Source organism: Lycorma delicatula, chromosome 1 (assembly GCF_047948215.1).
Source record: "Lycorma delicatula isolate Av1 chromosome 1, ASM4794821v1, whole genome shotgun sequence".
Classification (NCBI taxonomy): Eukaryota; Metazoa; Arthropoda; class Insecta; order Hemiptera; family Fulgoridae; genus Lycorma; species Lycorma delicatula.
Genome location: NC_134455.1, coordinates 33,033,128 through 33,060,430, shown reverse-complemented (window position 1 = coordinate 33,060,430; position 27,303 = coordinate 33,033,128). Strand labels below are relative to the sequence as shown.

At 30.6% G+C, this 27,303-nt stretch overlaps 1 protein-coding gene across 3 annotated transcripts in view; it reads left to right on the top strand.

The window, feature by feature from the left end:
• The window catches only part of LOC142317280 (protein Malvolio-like), a 134,095-nt gene extending 107,663 nt beyond the window's left edge, over nucleotides 1-26,432 (top strand). For all 3 annotated transcript variants that reach the window (XM_075353714.1, XM_075353705.1, XM_075353696.1), the window contains exons 8-11: nucleotides 6,751-6,798; nucleotides 11,557-11,715; nucleotides 17,116-17,339; nucleotides 21,902-26,432. In XM_075353714.1, coding sequence (XP_075209829.1) covers nucleotides 6,751-6,798; nucleotides 11,557-11,715; nucleotides 17,116-17,339; nucleotides 21,902-22,100 — 630 coding nt within the window. In that variant the 3' untranslated portion in view covers nucleotides 22,101-26,432. The remainder of the gene's footprint in view (nucleotides 1-6,750; nucleotides 6,799-11,556; nucleotides 11,716-17,115; nucleotides 17,340-21,901) is intronic.
• Nucleotides 26,433-27,303: the final 871 nt, after the last annotated feature.

The window sequence follows — 27,303 nt, the reverse complement described above, 5'->3', positions numbered from 1 at the left end:
ACATCTAATACATTTAAGTATCTCTTCAATTCTACAATTTCATGAACCAGGCAGTGGTTTCAGAAGTTGTACTCAGCAGTTTGCCTTTATTATGTTCTGATCCTCTGTAGCACTTACAATATCCCTTGGTTTTGCTCTAAGCCTTCTGTAATGTGCCATTCTTTAAATCATTCCATATACAGGATAATTCAAAGAAACAGGAAATTTTGAAAGTTGTGTTGGTAGCCATGGGTGATTGGTACCACTTGATAAGTGGCGCCAGCCTCTCTAACCTAACCTGCCATTTAATTGTCACGGATCCTTGGAGTGGTGTGCAACGTGCATTTGCTATCAAAGCGTTTTACAAAAACAATAAGTGTGGAGGGAGCGCATAGAGAATTTTGCCCTCATTTTAATCTGGGACAGCACAACCGTGTTCCATCAGCACATGCAATTAAAACATGGATATCTAATTTTGAGGAAACTGGTTCGGCAATGAAAAATAAACCTCCAGGCCGTGAGCGAACCGTCCGTACACCACAGCTTGTAAAGCTGTGGTGTACGAACAAAGCTGTTCAAGCTTTACAAGATGCTGTCACACGAAGTCCACATCGGTCAATCCGTCGTCTTTCAGCATCTTTACAATTGCATAGTTCAAGTGTTCGAAGAATGTTCGTGAAGGACTTGCAATACCATCCATACAAGTTGCAGATCGTCCAGGAACTGAAACCGAACGATGCAGTTGTGCGAGCACAATTCGTTAATGTAATGCTTCAGAAGATAAATGCAACGAAGCGCATTTCCACCTCAGTGGATTTGTTAACAAACAAAATTTCAGATACCGGGCACAAGAAAATCCTACGCAGCTACACCAGCGTCCGTTGCACAGCCAGAAAGTGACCGTGTGGTGTGCTATGTCATCTTACCGTGTTATAGGCCCTTATTTTTTTGAGGATGACAACGGTCGTGTGATTACAGTGACGTCGGCTCGTTACATAGCCGTGCTTGAAACCTTTGTTGTGGAACAACAAAAGAGATTTTCACCGATTCTTAACAGCCTGGTTTCAACAAGACGGAGCAACGTCACATACTGCACGAATATCGATGGCAGCTGTATGCCGATTGTTTGGACAACATGTCATTTCACGAAATAGTGACATTAGATGGCCTCTCAGATCGCCTGTTCTCTCAGCTTGCGATTACTTTTTGTGGGGTCACCTTAAAAGCAAAGTGTTCCACAGTAGACCTGCTACAACGGAAGAACTGAAGGCAAAGATCCGAGAAGAAATTGCAGAAATTCCAGTTGATATGTTACGTCAAACCATGAACAATTTAACGAAGAGACTTCGTGAGTGTTTACGTAGAAGAGGAGGTCACCTGGAAGATGTCATCTTTAAAAAATAAACTAAAATGTATGTATCCTAAAATGGCAACATTTGTACAATTACATGAAATAAAATTCATTTCTAAAAAAAATTTTTCATTAACGTTATTTAATTTTTTTAATTTCCCGTTCCTGTGAATCACCTGTACAAATTAAATCTTCAGTAGATACAGATTCACTCTCTTGTATTTATGTTTGGCAAAGATGATAATTCCTTCATCCATTTGTTTTATTACTGGTCACATTTAGTGGCAGAAAGGAGAAAAACTAAAATTTTCTCAATCCAAACTCTGAAGAAGAATGAGAGTTTGCTTAGTGGAGGATCAACAAAATTTTCCCTGCTTATTAATCTTGTTTTGAAGTTTTTAATTTCTGAAAAAACAAATCATTAGTTTTCCAGGTTATTTTCTGATGCATACGAGGTGCGACAATAAAGTAACGAGACTGATTTTTCTTTGCAAGATGTGGTAATCCTGCAGCTTGCGTAGGCACACCTTCTTTGACCTTGGTCTATAAGCTACTTCTAGTCCAAGCGGCACATTGATGCAACTGCTCAGTTGTGAGTTGTGCTGTAATAAGTGAACACGTGTTTGTGTCCCTCGTCACAGCTTTTTCGACATCTTGTGTTGTTTGAAAATGGTGTCCCTTGACCGCCATTTTGACTCTTGGAAATAGGAAAAAGTCGCACGGAGCGATATCTGGTGAATAAGGTAGCTGTGGTAGTACTGAAATTTGTTTTGAGGTTAAAAATTGCTGTACTGACAGAGCAGTACGGGATGGCGCATTATCGTGATGCAGAATCCAATTATCAGCAATGTTGGCACGGACACGAAGAACTCGTTTACGAATTCTTTCTAAAATTTCTTTGTAGAAATATTGGTTAACTGTTTGTCCAGGAGCACCCAGTTTTTATGAACAATTCCCTTGGAATCGAAGAACCTCACGGACATCTGTCCGTGAGGTTGATGGTCGTCCACTGCGGTCTTCATCTTCAACATTTGTTCTGCCTTCACTAAAAATTGTATGCCACTGAAAAACTTGAGCTCTTGACATAACCTCCTCTCTAAAAGCCTTCTGAAGCTTACCATAAGTTGTCGCGTTTTCACCCGATTTAACGCAAAAAGAAATGGCATATTGTTGCGCAATTTTTTGCGGTTTCATTTTTGTGACGAGAGACACAAACACGTGTTTGCTCTTGTCATTGGTATTGAAACAATGTAAATAAACTATTGTAATTGAATTTTTATTTTGCTGTAGATAGATAAAATAATGCCACTTACAATATTCGATACTGAAAGTGATGATTAGATTTTTATTTAAAAAAAACAAAACAAATTGACTGAAGAAAGCATTAAAATCTCTAGGATTTGAAATCGTTGATGGGAAGTTAAAATCTATCCGCAGCGAAAACCAATACAGTATTGAAATTGAAAATTAATTTTTTTTCTTAATATAGATTTTATAATGAATTATTTAAGTGTTGAAAAATATAAACGTCAAGACAAATCGTTAACATATAAACAATACCATGAACATTATCCGTTTGTAAATAAATTCGACACGTGTGCGGAAATTAGAATCGCTGTAAATCAGCTGAATGTATATACTGTCCCCGGCGGTAGTGTTTGATTGTTTGTGGGAAACTTATAGGCGAAAACAGGAAAAAAATCAACATCAGATTTGATAAATTTTGCAGGTGCATTTCTATTCGATGAGATTAGAAGTAGCCAGTACTAGAAATGTAGGTGTAACAACGATTATGAAAAATGCGATTCCAATGACAAAATCTTTACTTTCATCGGTTGTAAGTGCCAGTTGGATGAATGGTGAAAATAAAATATATACGGACAATGATGGCAATTTTACATTGTGTATACATTAATAATGTTGATTGGTTTTGTTGAAGATTATAAAAAAAAATCATAACTAATAAACAAAAATAAGTGTTGAAACGTAGTAATAAGATGTAAACACGATATGCACTACAGCTTCAGACCATAATTCTAAATTGGAAATAACAGAAATCGTATGGAGTGTACTATATTTAAAAGCGGCACCTGAATATCAATTGAAATTGGTTAAATTGAGAGATAAAAATAAAGAGATGTGTGTGCAATTTATAAACTGGAAACTTCACGAATATCCAAGGCTGTTGTGCATCAATCCTCTATTTATATTTGCACTTGTTTCATTGTCATCGGCTTGTTCAAGAAGTTGCTGACAAAAAAGCACTGTGTTCTTTCACTGGTCATCAAACGAGGAATAAACTTTACTGCAACTCGATGTACGTTCATTTTTCAGTCAAAATGTCATGGCATGATCTAATCGAGATGCTAATGTCTTCTGCAAGTTCTCTGTCAATCGGCGATTTGCACGTACCAGATCGTTGATTTTATGAACGTGGTTATCATCAGTTGAAGCCAGCGGCCTTCCCGATCGAGGGTCATTTTCAATTGATTGACGACCACTTTTAAATTGTGAAACATTTGTAACATTGCGTACGACCCAGAGCATCATCTCCGTAAGCTTATGTCAAAAGTTGAAACGTTTCTGTGAAAGTTTACCCTGGTTTCACGCAAAATATTACGTTGTATCGTTGCTCCTGAAAATTTCACTTTTAAAAATCACTACTAACACTTAAAAACTTTACACTTAAATAATAATAATAACATGCAAACTTAACGAGATATCAACAATCCAACAACATGTGATTACAGGAGGTTATGCAGAGCACAATGATGCTAACCGGTTATCACTAAATATCTCCTTTGGCGCATAATTAAAAATGTTCGGTTATTTTCTGAACAGACCTTGTATTACTGTACCTTGCTTTAAATTTTGAATGAATTTTAAAAAATTTTGTTTTTATACTAATGCTTAAAAAACTGCAGGATCTTTTTTTGAATTATTTTTTCATGGCTGTTCACTATTTTTAAGTCGCGTGCTTGCCAAATTCTGATTAATTTTGAAATCTCTACCTGGTTTTGCTGCTGTACCACTTGATGCACTTTGCTTAACATAACCTCTACTTCTTTGCAATGAATCTTGTGAGAATTAAAATGTTTTCTTTGTCATCATCAGCTTTTTGATTGTTTACATCCTTTTTTGTCACTCGTTCTATTACTTCAATGTCATGTCATTCAAGATTTCGTATCCCAAATCTGAGCTAAACACATTCAGCCACCACATTACATCACCTGTTTTGTTTGAAAAATGTCATTGCATATTCGAAAAATCTTTTCCAGCAGTTGTTACTTTCATTCACTGCAGCTGATGGCCAAATTTTGTTCCCAACTTTGAGACAGTGTTTGATTTGAAACAATATTCCACGCCTTGGTGACGTTGAAAATTGCATATTTGATGCATATTATTTCTAAAATGGTTCCAGATTCGCACCCGAATCACAAGAAATAGTTTTCAGGAAATATTTAACGATAGTAATGCTTTAAATTTTCATTCTCTCCCTGATACATGGGCTGAATCAGAGGTTGCATTTGCAGCAAGAAAAACACATTTTATACCTTCATCAACTTTCATTGAGCTGGGTATTGTCTATAATTAAACATGCTTTTTCTAGTATATTTTTAGATATAAGATGTAGTTTCCCCTCAACGACAAACACATGAATTCAGGTACTGAAAATTTCTTGATCCACCGAGCCTTTTTTGGGCATAATATTTAACTGCAATAAATTTGAATTGAAGTTTGTTAGAGCTCTTGGTTTTATTGCTTTTCCATTCACTGATAATAAAAGTCTATGTTTTTCACTAACCAAAATTGTCAGTCTTTCTTTATTCATTTTGCATTCTAGAGCTATAGTGTCTGAACCTAATGCTAAAGTCTTCATTGGTAGAGCTTTCCAGTTCAGACTGCTTTCATCGCAGTTATACACTTGTTCTTTACTGAACCCTAAAGTTGAAATCTGAGAAATCAATTTTTCGCAATAAGCTTTATGCATTTACAATCACCCCTCATAATTTCTCCTTCAATAGACAACAGCCAAATACCATGGCTGCTTAAATTTTCCCAGCCACCTTACGCTGGCCTTAAATTCAGGATTTCTGTTTTTTTTTTTGATTAATTTGTAATATTTTTTGGATTAAAATTGGGTTGCTGAGGAACACCTAAATTTTGTTGTTGTACAAACCATAAGTACATAGCTTAGGCTAAGTATGTATTTGCCGCTGGTGTAAGTCTACAACGTTTAGTTACGTCACTGTCGGTTGATTTCCATTTTTGACATGAAATCTTCGATTTTGTCTCCATTCTTCTTTATGTTTTTTTATTGATGTTCATAGTATTTTTTAAATTTCAGCAAGTTTGCTAGCACTTTTTCTAATACGCTGTAGAATTTCAAATTTCATTAGTAGATCCATCAGTTTGTAATTAGACGGTCTTTTGGAAGCCATAGAACAAAATAAAACTTTCAATTGAACTGAATACAGTAGAAAAATTACTACATTATTAAAGAAATTACTACTAAAACGAGAATCAGAGTGAAAAGATCTGCCAATGAACAGAACAGTATACACAATGAAGGCACAACAACTTCGATTAATTTACTATGTTACACATACATTACATACCAATAAAGATACAATAGATTGTGCTGTCACATCGAAAAACAGAATCAGTGGGGACAAGTGTTAGTCAAGAGTCTAAATTTAGATATGTAGATAAAAAATCAGCCTGTGGTAGTTATGTTTTTTGAGAATCAACATTTTGTAATTTTGATTTTTTTTTTACTTAATATTTAACATTGTTTTTAGGCTAATAACAATATATATTTTTTTTAAATTTATTAACATCGGTTTTAACGAATTATAGAAAATGAAGAATTGCCAAATTTATACCATAAACTTTAAAGTATAATGAATTTAAAAGTATGTGAGGAAGTATGAATTTCTTCATATTATTTACATGAATTTAAAACATTATGATGCTCTGAGAAAATAACTTATATTTCAACTGCAGCATATTTTTATAGATCTTGTTTTGTGAAATGATTTGATAACTTCATCATCTATCAGGCTGGTGTAAGGTAAACGAAGAAAGAAGCCCTTTAGATTTACTGTTGTCTCTTTGACTATTACCCTATTAGGTATTACATTTATTACAGGTAAGTACATTAAATTAAAGCAAAATTCTGCTTTAAAGAAACATTATATAATGATAATCTAAATACTTTCTTTGATATGTAAAGAACCTATGCAGAAACTTGTATGCAATTGAAATAATGTTAATCATTAGGTAGTATATTAAAATGAAAGCAATTTTCATGTGGTAAATAAGTATATAAGTTTGAGAAGTATAGGTTACTGTTTGTATTTACATTTTATTCAGAAATTTATGAACTATGCAATAGTGTTTTTATTATTTTTTTTCAGAAAAGAGTTTGTGAAGCTGCTCACAGTCCATATGCAGATAATTTTGCTGTAAGTCAAAAAATTGTATATTATTATTACAAACAATAACATTTTATTTATTTTTAAATAAAATCATTGAAGTAGTTATAAACAAACCTTGTCCCTAAAATAATCAGTATTGGGCTAAGAATTTATTATATTTTTGTAGTGCCTTGTCAGTAATCATATTTTGGTAATAAATTGCAATAGAAAGAAATTGTTATTTGTTGATTTTATAGAAATGATATTATATTTATTAACCAATAAAATTTGAGTATAGTACAGTGACTCATCTATACAGAAGGAAAACACTATCATTACTATTTAATTTTATTAATCAGATAGAATACAGAATAAACTTTTTCCAGATAGAGTGAGACTATGAAGTGTTTATTACTGCCCCAAAATAAGATATTATATATATATATATATATATTATATTTAAATATATATATTTAAAGTAAAATTTTACTTTAAAGAAACATTATATAATGATAGTCCAATTACTATCTTTGATATATAAAGAAGCTAAGAAGCTATGCAGAGACTTGAATGTAATTGCAATAATATTGTTAATCATTGGGTAGAATATTAAAATAAAAGTAATTTTCTTGCAGTTTAGTCATACATATATATATATATATATATTTTGGAAAGTTAAATTCTGAAAAGTATAGTGAGGAAGTATGAATTTCTTCATATTATAAACGTGAATTTAAAACATTATGATGCTCTGAGAAAATAACTTATATTTCAACTGCAGCATACGAGATGTGTGAGAAAAGTAATGAGATTGGTAATACTGCGAGTGATCTGGCAACGCTGTGTCTACCGGTCTGTGCTAGACCAGTTTGTTTATCCCTTCCACATGCTCAGTACGAGTTTCAACTCCGTTCAGCTAACACATGATTTTTGACAGTGACATCAGTGAAGTTGTGTTTTTGTTGTGTGTTATGAAAATGGAGAATTGGAATTTAGAGCAATGTTGTGCAATCAAGTTTTGTGTTAAATTTGGGGAATTCGCAAGTGTGACCTTTGAAAAGTTGAAACAGGCCTATGGGGAACATTGCTTATTAAGAGCACAAGTTTTCCACTGGCACAAATCATTTTTGGAAGGCCGAGAACACGTTGAAGATCTACCTCACTCAGGGTGACCTTCAACTTCAAAATCTCATGAAAACGTTGAGCATGTGAGGGTTCTTGTGAAATCAGATCGTCGTTTAACAATAAGGATGATGAGTGAACAGTTTCACTTTCACCGTACATCAAATTTTGACAGACGATTTGGACATGCGAAAAGTTTGTGCGAAATTGGTGCTGAAAAACCTCACAACGAAACAGAAGGACAATCGAAGAAACATGTGCGTTGGTCTTCTTGAGAGGATTGACAATGACCAAGAATTCTTCAATCGTGTGATCACAGGTGATGAATCCTGGATATTTGAGTACGATCCTGAAACAAAGCGTCAAAGCGAAGAGTGGCACACACCGTCATCTCCTCGACCGAAAAAATGTTAAATGAGCAAATCAAAGATCAAAATCATGCTGATTTGCTTTTTTGACAGTAAGGGGCATCGTGCATAAAGAATTTGTTCCTCCAGGACAAACTGTCAACCAAGTGTTTTAAAGGTTTCCTTGAAAGATTCAGAAAAAGAGTGATTCGCATGAGACCAGACATTGCAGACAAGTGGATGCTTCATCATGACAATGCCCCATGTCACACGGCCATTTCCATCAGGGAATTTTTGATCCTGTAGGAACGCATTCCTACGGTTCCTCAACCCCCCTATTCACCTGCTTTGAGTCCTTGTGACTTTTTCCGAAGTTGTAACATGTCTTAAAAGGACGTCATTTTGGAATTCTGGAGAACATTCAAAAGACTGTAACCGACCAGTTAAAAGCCCTACCAGTTGAAGCCTTCTAGTACTGCTACCAGGAGTGGGAACAACGATTCCGCCAATGAATAGCTGCCCAAGGGAATCACTTTGAAGGGGTTAATATAACAATATTATTAAAGTTTTTATTTTTTTCAAACAACAGTTTGAAAAAAATAAAAACTCTCACACACCTTGAATTTTTATAGATATTGTTTTGCGAAATAATTTAATAACTTCTTTATAAACTATCAGGCTGGTCTAATGATAAAATTTTCATCGCAAATCAGTTATAATAGCTGATTTCTGAAGTCAAAGGTTCTGAGGTTCAACTTCTAGTAAAGGTAAGTTACTTTTATTTAAATTTAAGTGCTAGACAGTGGTGTGCTTTAGTGGTTGGGATTGAATTAACCACACATCTCAGTAATGGTTGGCTACTCAAGAGTGCACCTCATTTACATATCATCCTAATCTGATTGAGCCATGGTGTTGCTTATTGTCCACAAGTTGAACTAAGTACAACGTATACATTAGGGATATAAAATAAAAAAATTAAATTTCTCTGTCACTTTCTTTTTTTTCTGAAAACTGTATGTGAGAGTTTCACACACTTTTAGTATACTCATTAAATATTACTGGTGTTCTAAATTATGTTACTTGAAAGAGAGAGTGTGTTTGTAATATGGATGTAATGTGAAATGAGGAGGCTCGTAACCAACTGAATTGGCAGGAATATTGACTGAACTGCTACCTTGTGGGTTATGATAGCAAACATGGATCAACTATTGGCTCATATGAAAGCATTTATTCTGTAAAAAAACTCATGTCCTTTTGTTGATTACATGTGCAGACAAAAAGAAATATTTTCATTGCAATTTTGTTTGCTAATCTAACATTTATTAATATCATTGTTTATATTTTATTTAATTAAGAATTGGAGCAGTCATTATGAAGCATACACAATTATGTGAGTAGAATATGCTTCTTGGAATGAGACATACTAGTGCTTATCCAGAGAAAGTTGGCTGTAGAAACTGATTTTCAGACTGATTATTGAAAGTTATGATTGTTTGCAAATGCTTAATTTATATTTTATTAATTGTATTATAAAATAATAAAAAAATGAATTATCAGATTAATTGATTAACAGTCATTATAAAAAGGAATTATATAAAATTTTATAAAAAACTAATCAAAATTGCACTCACATTTTAGTATATGTATTTCCTATGCAGAATTATATGAGGGCAAGTTAAAAATGATTACATTTTTCGTTCTATAATTTATTTACACAAAGATAGGGGTTCAATATTTATATCAGTTTTTTTTACATAGTCACCTCCCTTGTCAATCCACTTGGTCCAGCGGTCCACAAGCTTGCGTATTCCTTCAAAAAAGAAAATTTTAGGTTGGTTATGAAATCGCTTCCTGCATGTCTATGTTGTGGTAATGGATGACCTCACAAAGCATCCTTGTGCCGCTCAAACAGATAGAGGGAGCAAGATCTGGGCCGTAGAGAGGTTGTTCCAGTACGTCAGAATTCAACTTGTTGATGGTTTGAATGGTGTTGCGAGGTGTGTTTGGGCGGTCGTTGTCATGCAGCAACAACAACAACACTTTCTTCGACAATAGACTTTACAAAAGCTGATCTCATCGTAGATGATTTGATGGGCAGAACCATGACTGATTGTTTAAGGAAGATGCTACCTCATTGATGGTAACTCACCTATTCGCCATAACTATCTCTTGTACTTGCTGAATCTTGTTGTCCATGGTGGGGAACAGATGTTTTCCTCCCTCTTCGTGCATCATTCTCATCTGGCTATTATTAAACGTCTTGATCCACAGAAAAATACTTTTACATGATAAAGCACTGTTCCTGTATTGTGATAAAAGTCTACAATGAATTTCAGACCCTTTCACACTCTCTGACCAGAGAAACTGGATCACTGCTTGTTGTTCCTCCTTGCAGAGTGGACATGTTTACACTATAATAGCCAGAAGGGAAATGACATGATTGAAATCAAATTTTGTGCATGTGACCACAGTCTTACCAAATCTAAGCACATTTGTGCAGAAGGCAGTATAACAACCTTGAAGGGTGTTATGGCAAGAAAATCACTTTGGAGAAAGTAAGCCATGTCTTGGCTTACTTTGGATCTTGGGTAGGGCAATTGGTGGGTCACATATTGTACATACAATTATTTCAAGTTCACTCTATGTTAACTACTTATCTGTTTATATGTTCTGGTGCAAAGGTTTCAATTTTTTTTTGCAATTGTTCAGACCCAGCAAAAAATTGATGTGTTCACCATCTCAAAGATTCTGTACATTCTGATTATATTTTAATCAATCATTCAATGACATGGATGAAAAAATGTCAGATTTTTACTAGCATCAAACATGAGAAGTAAAATAGATTGTGGTGTAGATAAAGTAAGGTAAGGTCACTTTATATCAAATGAGCTTATCCACAAAAATAAATATTTTATACTTAAAAAAGAGAAAAAACAGTAATATATAATAATTAATTAGTGGGAGGCATTGTAAATTCTGTAACAAAATGGTTATGTCTTTGTTTGCCATCCAGAAGATTATAGGTTAAAATCTGTTTGGCATATTTCACAATCTTAAGAAACACTAGCATATTCCTACAAGTGTTAAGTTACATTGTTCATTATATCATTAAAAAACTATTCCAGTATTAAAATTAGTTAATTATTAAGTAATGGAAATAAGTATTAAACTAAAAAGGTAAGCATTTTAAAATCAACATGTAGAATGCATGTGATAAAATTATTTTTTTTTTACATACAGTTCATCACTTTCATTTATATTTTTATTATTTGTTTTTTATTTTAAATCTTCTGTAAACTAATCTATATTACTACATTATAATTTTTAAATTTTGCAGAATAATACTGATTTAGCTGAGATGGAGATATATAATGGTGGAGTTTTTCTTGGCTGCCGATTTGGAGTAATGGCTATGTATATTTGGGCTATTGGTATATTAGCTGCTGGACAAAGTAGTACAATGACAGGGTGTTATGCAGGACAATTTTCAATGGAGGTAATTTCAATAAATACATAACAGTATTTAGTCACAAAATTAGATCAGATTTTGAGTAATGTTAATTTATAAACTTTTTAATGAGACTGTAAAAATTTTAGTTCTTTAAATTTGAAGATGGGAATTAAGGATATTTTAATGTCTGCACTATTGCACTACTGGTCAAGAAAAGGAGGTATGTATAATTGCTGGCTCCACTGTTAAATCAAAAAAGAATGGGATACTGCAACCAATCCTGTCATCACAAATCAGCTGATTTTGAAGTTGAGAGTTCTAAGGTTCAAATCCTAGTAAAGGCAGTTATTTTTATGTGGATTTGAATACTAGATCGTGGATATTGGTGTTCTTTGGTGGTTGGGTTTTCAATTAACCACATATCTCAGGAATTGTCAACCTGAGACTGTACAAGACTACACTTCACTTCATTTACATTCATACATATCTCTTCATTCATCCTCTGAAGTATAATACTTTATGGTGATTCTGGAAGCTAAACAGAAAATGAGGAGGATGTGTTTTAAAAAATTAAGTTTTTTAATCTTTATTTAAAAATTTTAATATTTTTTTAATATTGCTAACCATTATTGTAATATAAATTATAAGTTAAAGTTCAGTAATAAACTAATGAATTAAAAAAACAACATAATTAAATGAGTCTTACTAACAATCTACTAGTGAATTCAATATTTTATATATATATATATATATATATATATATATATAATTACAAATAAAGAACTGAATAGATTCCAAATATATTTAAAGAAAAATGCAGTGTTATGAACATTATTTGTGTGCAAAATCCAAGGCTTATGAATGTTGAAATCTTTGTCTCCTTTTGGAATTAAATAAATAAAAAGTATGTTCTAAGATTTTGAAAATAATGTTTAAAAACATTAGGTTTTTGTTTTAGTCATCTAAAAAAAGTCAGTCAGTCAACTAACTGATTTTACTTTCCTTCAACTGCAATCATTATGCTATCTTCCATTTCAGTTTTCGCTGTGTTAATCTTTTTAACCTCAACATATTGATTAAGTGTGCTCTATATTCTAAATTTCTTGTTTTATGTTCCTATTGTTTCTGCTGCAGTTTTTACTTTCTACTCGTCCCTTTGTCATCAGCCTAACTAAACCTGAATGTTTTAATACTTGTACATTGTCTACTAGTTGAGCTCATTTATTTATAAGGTTCTGCTATAAGTTTCTCACCTCTTCTGTTCATCTTAAGACATCTTCGTTTCAAATTTTATCAAGCTATCTAATTTGTAACATCTAATATTACATTTTAAAGGTCTCTTTTTGTTTCTTTTCTGTATTTCTTATTGTTTGCATTTTTTTATTTTATTACTAGAAAACTCTATTTCATACAAATATTTTCAAAAATTCTTTATAATTGTGAGGTGTGTTTTTGATGCTATGATGCTAGCAGACCTCTTCTTTGCATGAAAGCTCTCCTTGGCCAATCTCATTATTCTGTTCTTCCTTTGTAAATTTACCCTCTAAATAACAAAATTCTTGAGTTGTAGTATTTTGTATTTCATATCATAATGTTTTAAATCCTTACTAAGTTTCTTATTGCCAAACTTCATAATCTAGATTGTATTCTACTTTATTCCTAGCTGTAAAACCATACCATTCAGTATTTCTTTTAACTCATTTTTTGGTTTCTGTTAAAAAAACAACAATATTAGTGAATATTAACATCTTTATTTTTTCTCCTTTGATAATTACTCCATTCTCAAATTTTCCCTTCAGTTACTGCATTACTTCTGTGACAATAAAAAAGGCTTTCTGAATCGGAAATGTCTTTTTTCATTCTCTACTCTTATAACTGCTACCTGATTCTTGAATTAATTATAAATAACTTTTATTTTCCTATATTTAAGTCAGAATTTTGTTTAAAATTTTATTTAATTCAACATGATCAAATATTTTCTCCATATTTACAAATGTAATGTTTGTTGGTTTATTTTTTCTAAGCTTGTCTTCAAAGTGCTGGACTAAAATGGTCTCTTTTGTACCCATGCATTTCTAAAAACATTTTGGCCTTTATTTAATACACCTTTTACTATTACACCTTTTAATATACCTAGCGGTTATTACACTTTTCACTTCCTGTTTTCTTTGTTATGGTAACAATTGCATGTTTTAAAATCAGGGTATTTGCCCAATCTAATAAATTTTTATTTCTTATGTGTAAAACTTATTCAGTTCTACTTATTAGCAAATTGTAGCATAGTTATTCAGATGGTACATTATCATCTCTTACTTCTTTAATATTGTTTAAATTTTTCAGATTTTTTTCAAATTCAGATCACAGTTTAGAGCTTCTACTGAAATCAATATTTTACTCCTCCTCTAAACTTTATTAGATAATTTTTGCTTCTGTTCAGCCCTTCTATGTATTTTTGCCTCATGTAGGCTTTTTGTTTTGTTTGTAATGAAGATTTTCTTTTCATATCTATATACTAATAATTTTGGGGTATTTCTCCCAATTTTTATCTTATTTTTCTTTATATTAATCTACTCTCTGATATAATACAATTATATTTCTCTATCTCATTTCTAACCTTCTTAACTATAAATTTCTCTGTCATCATTTCTTTGATTCTTTACACGTAAGAGTTTAATTTCTTATTTGCCAATATAATTTTCTAGGTTTTTATTATTTATATTTTATACTTTCAATATTCATCCATCAATTTTAGTATATTTTTTCTCGACTAAAGTTTTCAAGCTTCCATTTCTTTTCTACCAAAAATTTCCTCTCCTAACTTGATTACCCGTATTTTTAAATTTATCATTCATTTTTAACTAATTTTCTGTTGTAACCTCTTGGTATGAACCCATGATTAAATTTTAACTTTACATCATTCTCTTTTAGCTTGTTGAAAATCTATCACTTTGTTCTCATTGTTTTCTTTACTTAAACTTCAGAACTTTCTTTAATTTAAACTTCAGTCTGCATTCATCTTTATTGTTTAGTGGTCAGAATCAGAATCAATATCTGATCCTGGGTGTAAGAGGTCTGTAAATAAAATAATGAGACTGGTTCAGAAAAACTTGTTTATTTATAATCCAATTATACATGGACTCTATCACTTTCAAAATAGTTCCCTTTGAAAGCTTCAAACGGTTTTCTCACTCTTCATAGCAGTTGGAACTCAGAAACCATAATATCCTTCAGATGGTCAGTTACATTTTTTAAAATGTTTTCTACTGTTCCAAAATGGTGTCCTTTGAGGTGTTTATTTTAAAGGCAAGAACAGGAAAATGTGTGATGTCTTTCTATGCCAAAAACTCATTAATTGAGAGTGCAGTGTGACAAGATGCATTGTCATGATGCAGCATTCAGTTGTCTTTGATGGCTGGTCTCTCGTGGGCAACTCTTTTCTGTAGTCTTTCAAGAATTTCTACACACACTGATTTATAGTCTTGTAGGCAAAAACTCCTTATAGACAATGCCATTACTATCGAAGAAACAAATTAGCATGGTTTTGATTTTTTATTTGCTCATTTTTGCTTTTTTTGGGACATGGTGAGTTTTAAGTGTGCCACTCCTTGTTCTGGCATTTTGTTTTGGAGTTCTGGGTCATTCTCAAATATCCAAGATTCATCACCAGTAGCAGCATTTTTCAGAAAATCAGGATCAGTTTCAATTCACCCTAGAAGATCGCAGCACATTTCCACCCTGTTGTTTTTCTGTTCAGCAGTGAGGTTTTTTGGGACAAATTTTACACAAACTTTTTTCATGTCCAATTTGTTTGTCAAAATTTTATGGACTGTGGTATGGTTCAAATTCAGTTATTCTGCAATCATTCTGACAGTCTCTGATTCACTCAACATTGTCATCACTTTTTGATGTTAACGGTCTTCCAGAGCATGGTTCTTCCACAGCTGATTCCCAGCCATCTGAAAATGCTTTAAACCACTTAAAAACTTGGATTTGTGACAGAGCGTCATCTCTATATGCCCTTTTCAATTCTGAAAAAGTTTCAGTAGCATTCTCACCAAGTTTAACACAAAACTTGGCTCATATTTAATATCACTCACTTTTGTAACGTATAACAAAAACTTGTTTCATGAAAAGTTTGTTTACGTCTCATATGGCAACAATAGACTAAAAATATTAATATCTAATATAAATCAGTTGTTCATATAACCATATGTTTACTAGTAACTTTATAGTGTTGCTACTTTGGCTGCCAAAAAAATCGAGTCTCATTAGTTTATTTACAGACCTCTTATTTTGCAGTCCATAACTTGGTCTGAAATCTCTGACTAGCACAATATCTGTGATATTTTCCTGAATATTTTAGCCTCGTCCTTCTGTAACTTGTTCTTTTATGATTTTTAAATAGGTTATTCAGAATCCTTAGTTTATACTTGTGTAAAATTTCAAAAGTTTAGTTTATCCTCTCTTTCATTTATTTGCCTTGCTTGTAATGGCTAACTACTTTCCGTTCATGTCCCTTTGCTACTATGTCTTTATAATCTCTTAATATTATTGAATTATTGCCTTTTCTGTACATGTTTGATTAGGGTATCTACTTCTTAATTATTTTTTATCTTCATGTTCTTCTGCAGAGGTTGACATATAAATCTGCTCTGTTAGTAGGCTTGGGCTTTGAAACTATCCCCACCAAAATAATTCTTTTCCTGTATTGTTGGTAAAATATATTCTTTATCCTATTTTCTTATTCATTACTGTAACTGTATTTCCTTTTTTTGGTTTAATATTAAGCATATATTTAACATTATAACTATCTGACAAAAATTCTTGTTCATTTTTCCATTTCACCTCTCTATTTCCAATTACATCCAGTTTTAATGTATCTGTTTCTTTTTTTAAGTGATCTATTTCACCACTACTGTTATTTTTTCCCCATTACCATATTTATTCCTGTATCTCTTTTTATGTTCTAAACACTTTCTGTTACTTACAGAGGTAGCTTGTGCTACACAAACTCTGTGGCTCTGGAAACATTGGTTAATTTAACTTTCCCTATATAATTTCCCTTATGTGCCAGAGAGTGAAGTGCTTTCTAGCGCTCCCTTCTTCTACTCTTCAACATTTTTCAACCTATATAAGAGAAATTTTTTCAAATCCATTTGAAATTTTGTTTAACTATTTCTTTTGATGAATATCTATTCTTTAAAGAGAACTACAGAACTACATTATTAATTGGTTGAAAGAGCCTGTTTTCACTTCACTAATTTTTTTTATACAATGTATCAGTGTGAAAGTCCTTCATAAATTCTTTTAATTTTTCACTATTAATTTTATTTGTGTATTAATCTTGTTACTCTGATTAAAGAAAATGTATAAGCTGTATTTTATAAAAATCTACAGCAACTAGTTTTCTATCAGACTGTTTTAATAAAAATTTTTATTGTTTAGGGCTTTTTGAATCTAAAATGGAGCAGATGGAAGAGGGTACTTTTTACACGTCTTGTTGCAATATTACCAACATTTGCTGTAGCATTTTACTCAAATATACAGGACTTGAGTGGCATGAATGATCTGTTAAATGCTATAATGAGTTTGCAGCTACCGTTTGCTGCAATTCCTACTGTAGCCTTTTCTAGCAATCCACGAATCATGGGTCAATTTGTCAATGGATTGTAAGTATCTTTGTGATTTAGTTATCACACTGTAATCATATTTAATGGTTTTTATATAATCTGTCTTTGAACTTGTAAGTGGTTTATAAAGATTCATACCAAATTTGGGGAAATAATTCTACATATCAAACTGAAGAAAATATGTAGAGTAAACAGTTCTAAATGGTTTCTTTTTCTATCTACCTGTCTGTTCATCTTATTTTTTATAAAAAATTATCAACTTCTTGTCTTAAGTAAAATATTGAATCCAAACGTGTTATGTACACTTTATATGTGACCTTAAATAATATGCCAAAAGTAAAAAAAAAAGTGACAGCAATTCATATTAATGCCACATTCTTTAAAACTAGTTATTCTAAATAAGTATTTTTGATCAAGAAAATTGTATCTCGCATATTATATGTCAAATAATCAAGGTATTAGCTTTTTACCAAATAAATGCTTGTTTTCATTTTGTTATAATGAAAACAAGTGAAAAAATAGTAAAAAGTTGAAAGTTTGGGGAGTTAGAAAGTTAAATATTAATTTAGTAACTTATTTAGTAAAAAGCTGTCATTTTGAAAACTAAATTAATTTTTTTTTTTGGTGTAGTTTTCAAATGTATTTATAAAGAAAGTATTCATCCTTGTACTGCAGTACCCAATATCTTATTTAGGTTTGAAGTTATTCATTTTTCTTTAAAAAAGGTGATATACAGATAGATAAATGGAAAACAAAATGTTTTAGATCTATGTTCATTGGACTTTTTTTTGTTTATCGTATAGAAGAATTTACCAAAGTCGACATGATCTTTTTAAACCTTCTGTATAAATGAATATAATTTTATTATATTATAAGAAAGTTTATATCATTTAATCATATATATTTGGACTGTTTTATTTTATCATATAGAGTATCATTATATTTGATAAGAGCCATACAGTTCTCTCGATTTCTATCACCAGATCTGATTAGAGGTGCTACATGTACAATGTTCAAAAACTTGCATTTTTTTGTGGCATTTATTCCTACACATTTTTATGTATATTGTCACTGTTTTTATGAATTTGGATTGTTTAACAAGTAGCTTTCAAATTATTAATACATCTACTGTAGATTTAACTAGGTCATTACCTGCCATTTTAGATAGTTTTTAGTGGTCAATTTTTCAAATATAACACCACTTTAATTAAGCTCAGTATATGTGCATGCTTAATTTTATTATTTTTTTTTTTTAATTTTGCTCCAAAATTACCCAATCCCTAAAAATAAAAAAAATAAATTTTTATTTATTGCATAATTTTGAACCAAATTTTTTTATGCATTCCTAGGGATAGTAGTAGTAGTAGTAGGAGTGACCCCCCCCCCAAAAAAATACTTTGGAGTGAAGGAGCCAATTGAAGTTCTAAAAGATTGAAAAAATTGATATTTCAAACTTTTAAAACCTTTTTGGTTTATTTTCATGTATTATTTTCTCCTTATATGAGAATAAATAACCAGTGCCAGGAAAGTATTATAACTTCATTGTCAGCTTTTTTTTATAACATCTGATAGATCAGTTGTACTTAGAAAAATATTGATCAAAATTAATTTTAGTGTAAACTGCTATTCTTTACTGGAGTCAGTAACACGTACTTGAATATCTTAATCTGATGGGAGGTTTTTCTTCTTGTTTTTGTGATGGAAATATAGTATCTTCTTTCCAGTAGGGATTAGGCAAGTCTGTGTTAACAAAATTTAGCACCTTTGATTTTTTCTGGGACACTATGTTTTTCCTTCCAGCCAGGATATAAAAGAGGCTTCATTGGGTAATTCTGCCTTGATTCATTCTTTCTGTGTGTTGTTAGATTTTTCTCTGTATTCTGCTTTATTTGTGTTACATTAAAGATTTGTTACTTTATTCTTATATAATCATTCCAAATAAAAGTCCTGTGAATAAAATTTTACTGATATCTTTTGCAGACTTTTCTGAAGATTCACATACATACATTAATAGAAGTAATTATAAGTAATAGTAATTTTTGAATAGCCATAATTTTATAAAATTTTAACTTTGTTTCTCTCAATACTTCATCACCAAAGGTCCTGTTTATCTAAGATTCTCATCAGGGTCCTATAAGTTGAAGAAATATATTTAAGAAGGATAATATAAACACTCAAGATGATTATATAGGACAATTTGAGATGAACTTGATTACAACTGATATTTTACAGACAGCTTTAAGTGATAAATATATGGGACTTTATGGTACATAGTTAGAATTGTTAACCCTTAACTGGTCGCATCGTATCTATATTACCAGAGACGCTATTTTATATTTAAAGTTTAATATTTGCCTCAATGGTGTTACTTTGGCAAGCCTGCTAATCTCATATCATAATTTGTTCTAATACTCAGTATCCAGTTTTCCTTAGTTTGTGTAATATAAGTAACAGAAATAAGCTATTTGACCTGAAACGACCAGTTGTGTTACACTATTGCGAGAGATTTTCTTAGAAATTTAGGACAACTTTTAGTACAAAATTTACTTTTAAAAAGGTATCTCACTCTGGGAAACCCAAAAAACTTAAAGAATAAATTAAAAATATATTTTGAAGAACATGAAAGTTCTGCAGTTGATGTTCAACAACCAGAGGAGCAAGACTGGAAGTTAGAGGGAAACGTAAGTGCTGTCACCTATGCTCGAGCACCAAGGACAATATATATAACATTGTTTGTGTGAAATGTAGGCAGCATATTTGTAAAATTCAAACTTCTTTTATTTGTAAAGATTGTGAACAATGTTAGTGTTGGAAATAAAGACTTTCTAACTCTGAAATAATGAATTTAAGAAAAAATGTACTGTTCAGGACATCAATTTGACATCCAGGCAAATTGTGCATTGTTTACTTGTAGATGTTCTCTGATGTCAGTTCAAATATTTTAATTTTAAATTATATTTACATATGTGTTGTTAGTTTGTCTTCAGTAATGAAACGGGAATAATTATATTTTTATGCCAGCAAAGTTCAACTAAAATGAACATCTTTATTTTTACAAGGTTTTGTAATTTCTGTTTTTGTTTTATTATTTTGTTTTAAACAAGGAGATATTTATTTTTATTTGAATAAAAAATAATTTCTTTTTCAAATATAAGCGTTCATTTCTTTTTAATTCTAATAATGTATTATTAATTTAATTTACGAATGTTTGGGCCATAGTAACTTGAAATGACTGATAATTAAAAAGAGCGTGACCAGTTAAGGGTTAAAATAAATAAGCTGCCTCTTTGAAATAAGATTTCATATATATATATATATATATATATATATTTACTTAAATTAATAATTTTAATAAGATTCATATTATTCTGTACTGTTAAATTATACAATTCTATTAAATAAACCACCTAGTACTTAATATTAAGATAAGACATTCCTCACCTTAATTTTTCATGAAAGTACTCGTATTATTGCATGATCCTGCATCTTCAGCCACAATTGAAAAAAAAGTTTTTTTTTCTAAAAAAAAGTACTTTCATGAAAAATTAAAGTAAGATATGCCTTAACTCAATATTCTGTACCAGGTGGTTTATTTAATAGAATTTAAATATATATATAAAGTTATATAATTTTGTTATGTGTTTTACATACATATATCTCAAGTGATTAAACATTTAATGGCAATACTTCAATAGCTAACTGAGGAGATTAATATAAGTACAAAGTTCCTATAAATATATATCTGGAAATGCTTTGTTTTCAGTTATGGCTAGCAGAAATTTTGGTCCAGTGGTAAAGGAAGCCGTACTGAAATTCTTGGGCCAGAAATGAAAGGGAAAATTTGGTGTTGTGTGTGTTCTTTGCCGTGAAATTAAACAAAACTTTATTGAAAACCCATTGTTGGGCTTTGCAACAATTTTTTTAGAAACTATTACATACATATTTTGTACAATTTGAGGGGAAAACCATATAGAACCAAAATATGCCTCTTTGTGTTCCAAGAATTTCAATACGAATTCATTTTATCCTTGGAATAAAAATCAGGCCAAAATGAAACTGTCTAACATATATGTTTATAAGATTTTTATTGCTTTTGTTAATGTCTCAAATCATTCCAGTAAAGTATTGTCATGCAAAAATATATATATATATATATATATATTATTATTATTATTATTATTATGCTTTTACGGCCAACATGGGACCACTTAAGTCAATTTTAGTTGGATCTTTTCTGAGAAAAGCGTGTTATTTTACTCTTCCGAGCTGCCCAGTATTTCTTCATCCATTCAGATCTTGCTTTCTTTTCTTCATCCGTAAACACCCTCTTCGTTGTATTTTGTCGTTTGTCTGTCTTTTGTTTAAATCTAATGCTTTTATCTTTTAGCTTTGTAATTTTTCCAGTTTTATTCTGTAGGTCAGTCAGGGAAATTCCCAATTCTTTCATATCTTATATATATATATATTTATATGCCCTAATATTTATTTTTTCCATAGAGTTTTTTTAATGTGTAAAATAGATTGTAATTAGTTGTATTACTAAAGTAATTTTTTTTTTTAAATGAAAAATAAACTATTTTATGTTTTTTTTTTTTTTACAGCTTTAGTAAGTTGTTGGCAATAGCATTACTGGTTGGTGTGCTTGCAATAAATTTTGCATTTGTTTATTTTGGAAGTTTAAACATTTCTGATCACTGGTTGGTGATTGCTGGTATCTCTGTATACAGTATTATATACATCATTATTTGTATTTATTTAGTTGTAAATATGATTTCTGGTATGTTTGAAGATTCTTCATAAAAGAGAATAGAATAAAAAGTTATATTTTATTTGAGTAATCATATCTTAGTTTTTTACATAAATATTCTTGTAATAATATTCATTGTATAAATCACTTAATTTTTCCTACATGGAATAGTTTATTAGCATGAGTAAATGTTTAACTTAAAGTTACCAAATACTTGTGTTACTAGTTCTTATTTAGGTTTTTTGGAATACTTTGAAAGTATAATTGTGATTATATGCTTTATTAATGGCACATTTTTTATTAATAATGTTTTAAGCTCTGAAATAAATTTTTTTCTGGTCAAAGTAAAAAAAAATCTAAATAAAGTACATTAAAGAGTAATTATTAAAGATAATTTTTAATTATTTTTTTATATAATAAAAATAGTAATTTGTGTACTTAAAAAACCCCTTGAATTGTCAAACTGTAATGTGTGATAATATCTGACATAAATTAATTTTTTAAGTAAAAAATGAATGTGTTGTTAATTATTTGCAGTTATACATTGATACAATTATTAATACTATTTAATATATAGAAATAAGTTTTAATTTTAATTATACTATTATTACCATCTGTTTATATAACATACGTAAGTTAATTTGTCAAATGATAATTAGACATTAACTGCCTAATTCATGTCTCTGTTGTGCAAGAAAGTCTGTTGAAAAAGTATCCAATCATAAAAGTTTCCATTGGCTTCCAGTTCTTATTTCCTTTAAAGGTCCCCTTGTGAGTTCATACATTTGATCCAGTGGTTCTTTCACTGCTGGAACTACTTTTGGATGTCATCTTTGGATGCTGCTGTCAACTGTAGTCATAATCTTTAAATCCTGTTTACTTTCAGATTAGGGCCCTTTTAATAGCATCTTCAACTTGGAAACTACCAGAAATCAAAAAGACCCATGTCTGGGTCTTTGTAAAACTCCAAGGTTTGTAAAACTCTTTACAAACCTTGGGAATTCCAGGCTTGCCAAGAAATCCTGAACCAGATTCTAAGAATGATGGTTATATCTCATGATGCAATTGTCTGTTTATGATTCCCACATGTCTGATCTCAGGAACTAAATCGTATCATGAAGAGTATAAATAACCTCTTGATAGTATTGTTTATTAATGGTTTCACTTTCTGGTACATATCGTTTGCACAACTATATTAATAATAAAAAAAAATTATAGAAAGTAGCCTACCAGCTGTTTATAATCTAATCATTGTGAACTGAAGTTCACCTTTTTTTAAATTGGATGCATGCATTGCTCTTCAGTTTTCCCCATAGCATCATTTCCAGAAGCCATCTGAATCTTATGAATTGTTTCACTTGGGTGTCACCAAGCTTTTGGCAAAATTAGATGAAGTAGCATTGTTCAATACTTTCCATTATACAATGCATCATTGCGCTCAAAAGAAAAAATGTAATTAGTATGAGTCTGCACATGCATGTACACACAGCACACCACGTCACATTATACACATTAGTTTTGTTACAGTGACATAACACTTTACTACAAGTTATGAAAATCATGTATGCTACATTCACAGCCAGATTTATGGCCCAATAATATAAATTTTGCCCCTCAAATTTAAATGCCTTCCTGAAAAAAACTAGGTTGGATATTTTGAACAGTCTTCATTTGAGTAATCCATTAGTAAAGTCATCGCTTCCTGAAGAAATCTTGAGAATATGGCAGTGGTCTTCCTTATGTGCTGAGGTTTCTATGGATGGAGATTAATCCAACAGACTAACCAAGTTATTAGAATTTCTGAAATCCAAAGATTGCAGGTTCGAATCCTGTTAAGGTCACCAAATGTTAGAACTGGTAAAAATATTGTACGAGAAATTAAAAATCAATCTCAGAAAAATCAATGTAACTAAATAATTAGAACTTTATTATAAAATTCTCAAACTTGAATTATTTCCCAATAACAGACTCAAAGCTCCAACATTCATCTTCTTACTTAATTGTAAAAAAACATCCACACTGATATATTATCATTTATTTATTGTTTACATCTTCTTTATTGCGTCTCTCCTTTAATTCTCTTTGTTTGTCACGTTTTTCTGTTTCTAGTTGTACATTGAAACCTTTAAAAGTCTCGCCAAATCAATTTCTAAAGGTTTAAAAACCTTTAAACCTCGCCATATCAATTTTCTCTTCATTTTCAACTTTGGATTTCAGAAATTGTAATAACTTGGTTAGTCGGTTGGATTGTTCTCCATCAACAGAAACCTTGGCACATAAGGACGATTGCTTCCATGTACTCAAGATGTCTTCAGGAAACAATGACTCTACTAATGGATATAACATGGTGGTGCAATTATTTGTTGTTACTCCAAGAGTCTCAAGAGCATGTACATGGGCAGAAATTTTATCATAAATATTAGAAATACTTATCCTTTGTAGCATTTTGGATGCTAGTAGCATCCAAAATGCTACATTTCTAGCAAATGTTACTAGCAAAATGCAAATGTTACTGAAATGCTACTAGCATCCAAAATGCTACCAAGTGCAAAAAGTTCACAAGTGTAAAATTCAATGAGAAGAGCCAAAATGACTCTTAAGACTTTCAAAAGCTTTGTTATAATTTTCCACTGTCGTTGGATAACCTCCAACTACTACTTCCGCTTTTGAATTCTTCTCAATCGCATGATTCAAATAATAGAGTGTATCTTTTTTGGTAAATTTGGTATTCTCATGGATTTTCTTAAAGTGAGACCAAAAATGTAACAAAGAGCCGACACTGCCATTAAACTTTGAAATTTCTAAGATCGGTTTCTTAAATAGTTTTTTTGACTGAATTATTGGAACATTTGTTACTAGATTTCGCTGTTAAAAATTTTAATTTGTATATGTCATGCGTTTCCATATCACTTATAATGTCTTCTTTTGATGCATCAGAATCCAATAAAAGATTAGAAAAATTTAGGTTAACTGCTTCTAGTTGAGTCATCCTTTCTTCCAAAAGCTGTAGGGCATTAGCCTTTCCTTGATACTAAGAATTGACATTTTCACATATCGCATTAAAATTATTTAATGACTTGGTAAACAGAGTCCTTTGAACTTTCCTTGATTTTCTAACCGCTTCCATTTTCAATCAGATTGTAAAAAGTTTCTCACCAAAATCCTGTCATGGTCGCCAAATGTTATTTTTTAACCTTTTTTAAAACTGCTTCTTTATATGTTGGTGCTTCCTACATGTTGACTTTATCTGTGCAGTTAACTGACATTAATTACTTGTATCCAATTTTCATTAAAAATCTAGAAAAATTAGATTTAGAAGTTATGGTAATGCGGTATAAAATGATATTTAATAGTCTGTTTTATTTTAGATAAGTATTGATTAATACTGTGATTTCATGCTTATAGTGTTTCCCCTAGGTTAGTGTTTATGATAACTCTTCTGGTAAAATATTTAAAAATATTATTAATACTGTTTTAAAAGAAACCAAACCCTACATAATGGAGCGCATTTAAACAATTCTTGTTACTTATTTATTATAGATTTTATTTTTTAATATTAAACAAAATTACTGCAAACTTAAAGGCTGTGATAATTTGTAACATTGTATGTTTGTTAAAAATTATTATTGTAAAGATAGTTGTATTATCATAAGAAATGCCAGTTCATGATATAGTAACTTATAATTGTATATTAAATAAATCAAGGACATCATATAATTTTATATAAGAAGTTGTGTGACCAATAACATATAAGTTTATAATTCTCTAAATAAAATTATTATTCTATTGTATAATACGAATATATTTATAATACAAGTTCAATTGTAGTTTTATAATTTAATTATAATTCAATTTTATAATAAAAGTTCAATTTATAATACAAATTCAATACAACTTGCAATTAAAGTATAATCATAATACTTTATTGTTTGCTGCTGTATATAAGTTTTACTCTCCTGTCTTCAGATGGACATAAGTGTTCCACATAGCTTTCTTGTTATAAACAGATTAATACTTCATTTCTTTCAATGATTATAGAAAATAAAAATTTCTTGTCTAAATTTTTCTTTATCTAAATATTTTTAATATATTAGGTATTTATAAATATTTTATTAATCATTTTACAAATTTTCATAAAATTAAAGATAAAAAAATGGTCTTACACAATTGAACTAGTGCTTTTGAATTTTATAATTAACTGTTATTTTTAAAGTATAATGTAATTTTGGTACATTACTATTTCACATATGAAACCTCCTGTTCAAAAGTGCTTTTGTATTCAGGTAATATACTTATTGGTATGAGTTTTTCTTTTTATCATTTAATAAAATAATTTTTTGTATATGTACTTGTATAAAATAAATAAATTGTTATATGTAAAGTGATTTATAGACATCATGGTATACAGAAATACAAGAAGGATTCATATCCATACATCCTCACCTTTCCTATTCATGGTGCACTGATTGATACCAAACAAACTTAGACAGTTACCATGACAGTTAAGGAATTTCTTGAAATGCATTCGCTTCTGATTATTCTTTTTAAATATAAAATCATCAAAAATAAATAAATACATTATTAGGCTGTATTGCAATATTGTTAATATATAATACTTCATAATTTACACTAATTACACATTTAACAATCAATGTCTACAGACAAATATCACAATGTTAAAACTGAAATTCTATATATACCTTAGGAACGCTTTGCTTCATGGAGTAGATATTTTATTTGCTAGTCATTTTATTTTAAATCTTAGAAGGTGGTTTTATCTGCTGGGATAGTGGAAAAATATTGAATAACTCCTGAAAGTCTTAACTATACTTATACATTTTAATAAATAAAGAGGAGATCAAGGCCACCTGTTTCTAGTGCTCTGTTTGTGGCAATGAGATCTCTGACTAAAACTGCACAAATTACTTTTCAAATCAATTGTATAATATATATTATTATTATGCTTTTACGGCCAACATGGGACCACTTAAGTCAATTTTACTTGGATCTTTTCTGAGAAAAGCGTGTTATTTTACTCTTTCGAGCTGCCCAGTATTTCTTCATCCGTTCAGATCTTGCTTTCTTTTCTTCATCCGTAAACACCCTCTTCGTTGTATTTTGTCGTTTGTCTGTCTTTTGTTTAAATCTAATGCTTTTATCTTTTAGCTTTGTAATTTTTCCAGTTTTATTCTGTAGGTCAGTCAGGGAAATTCCCAATTCTTTCATATCTTCTCTAATTTCTTTGATCCATCCTAC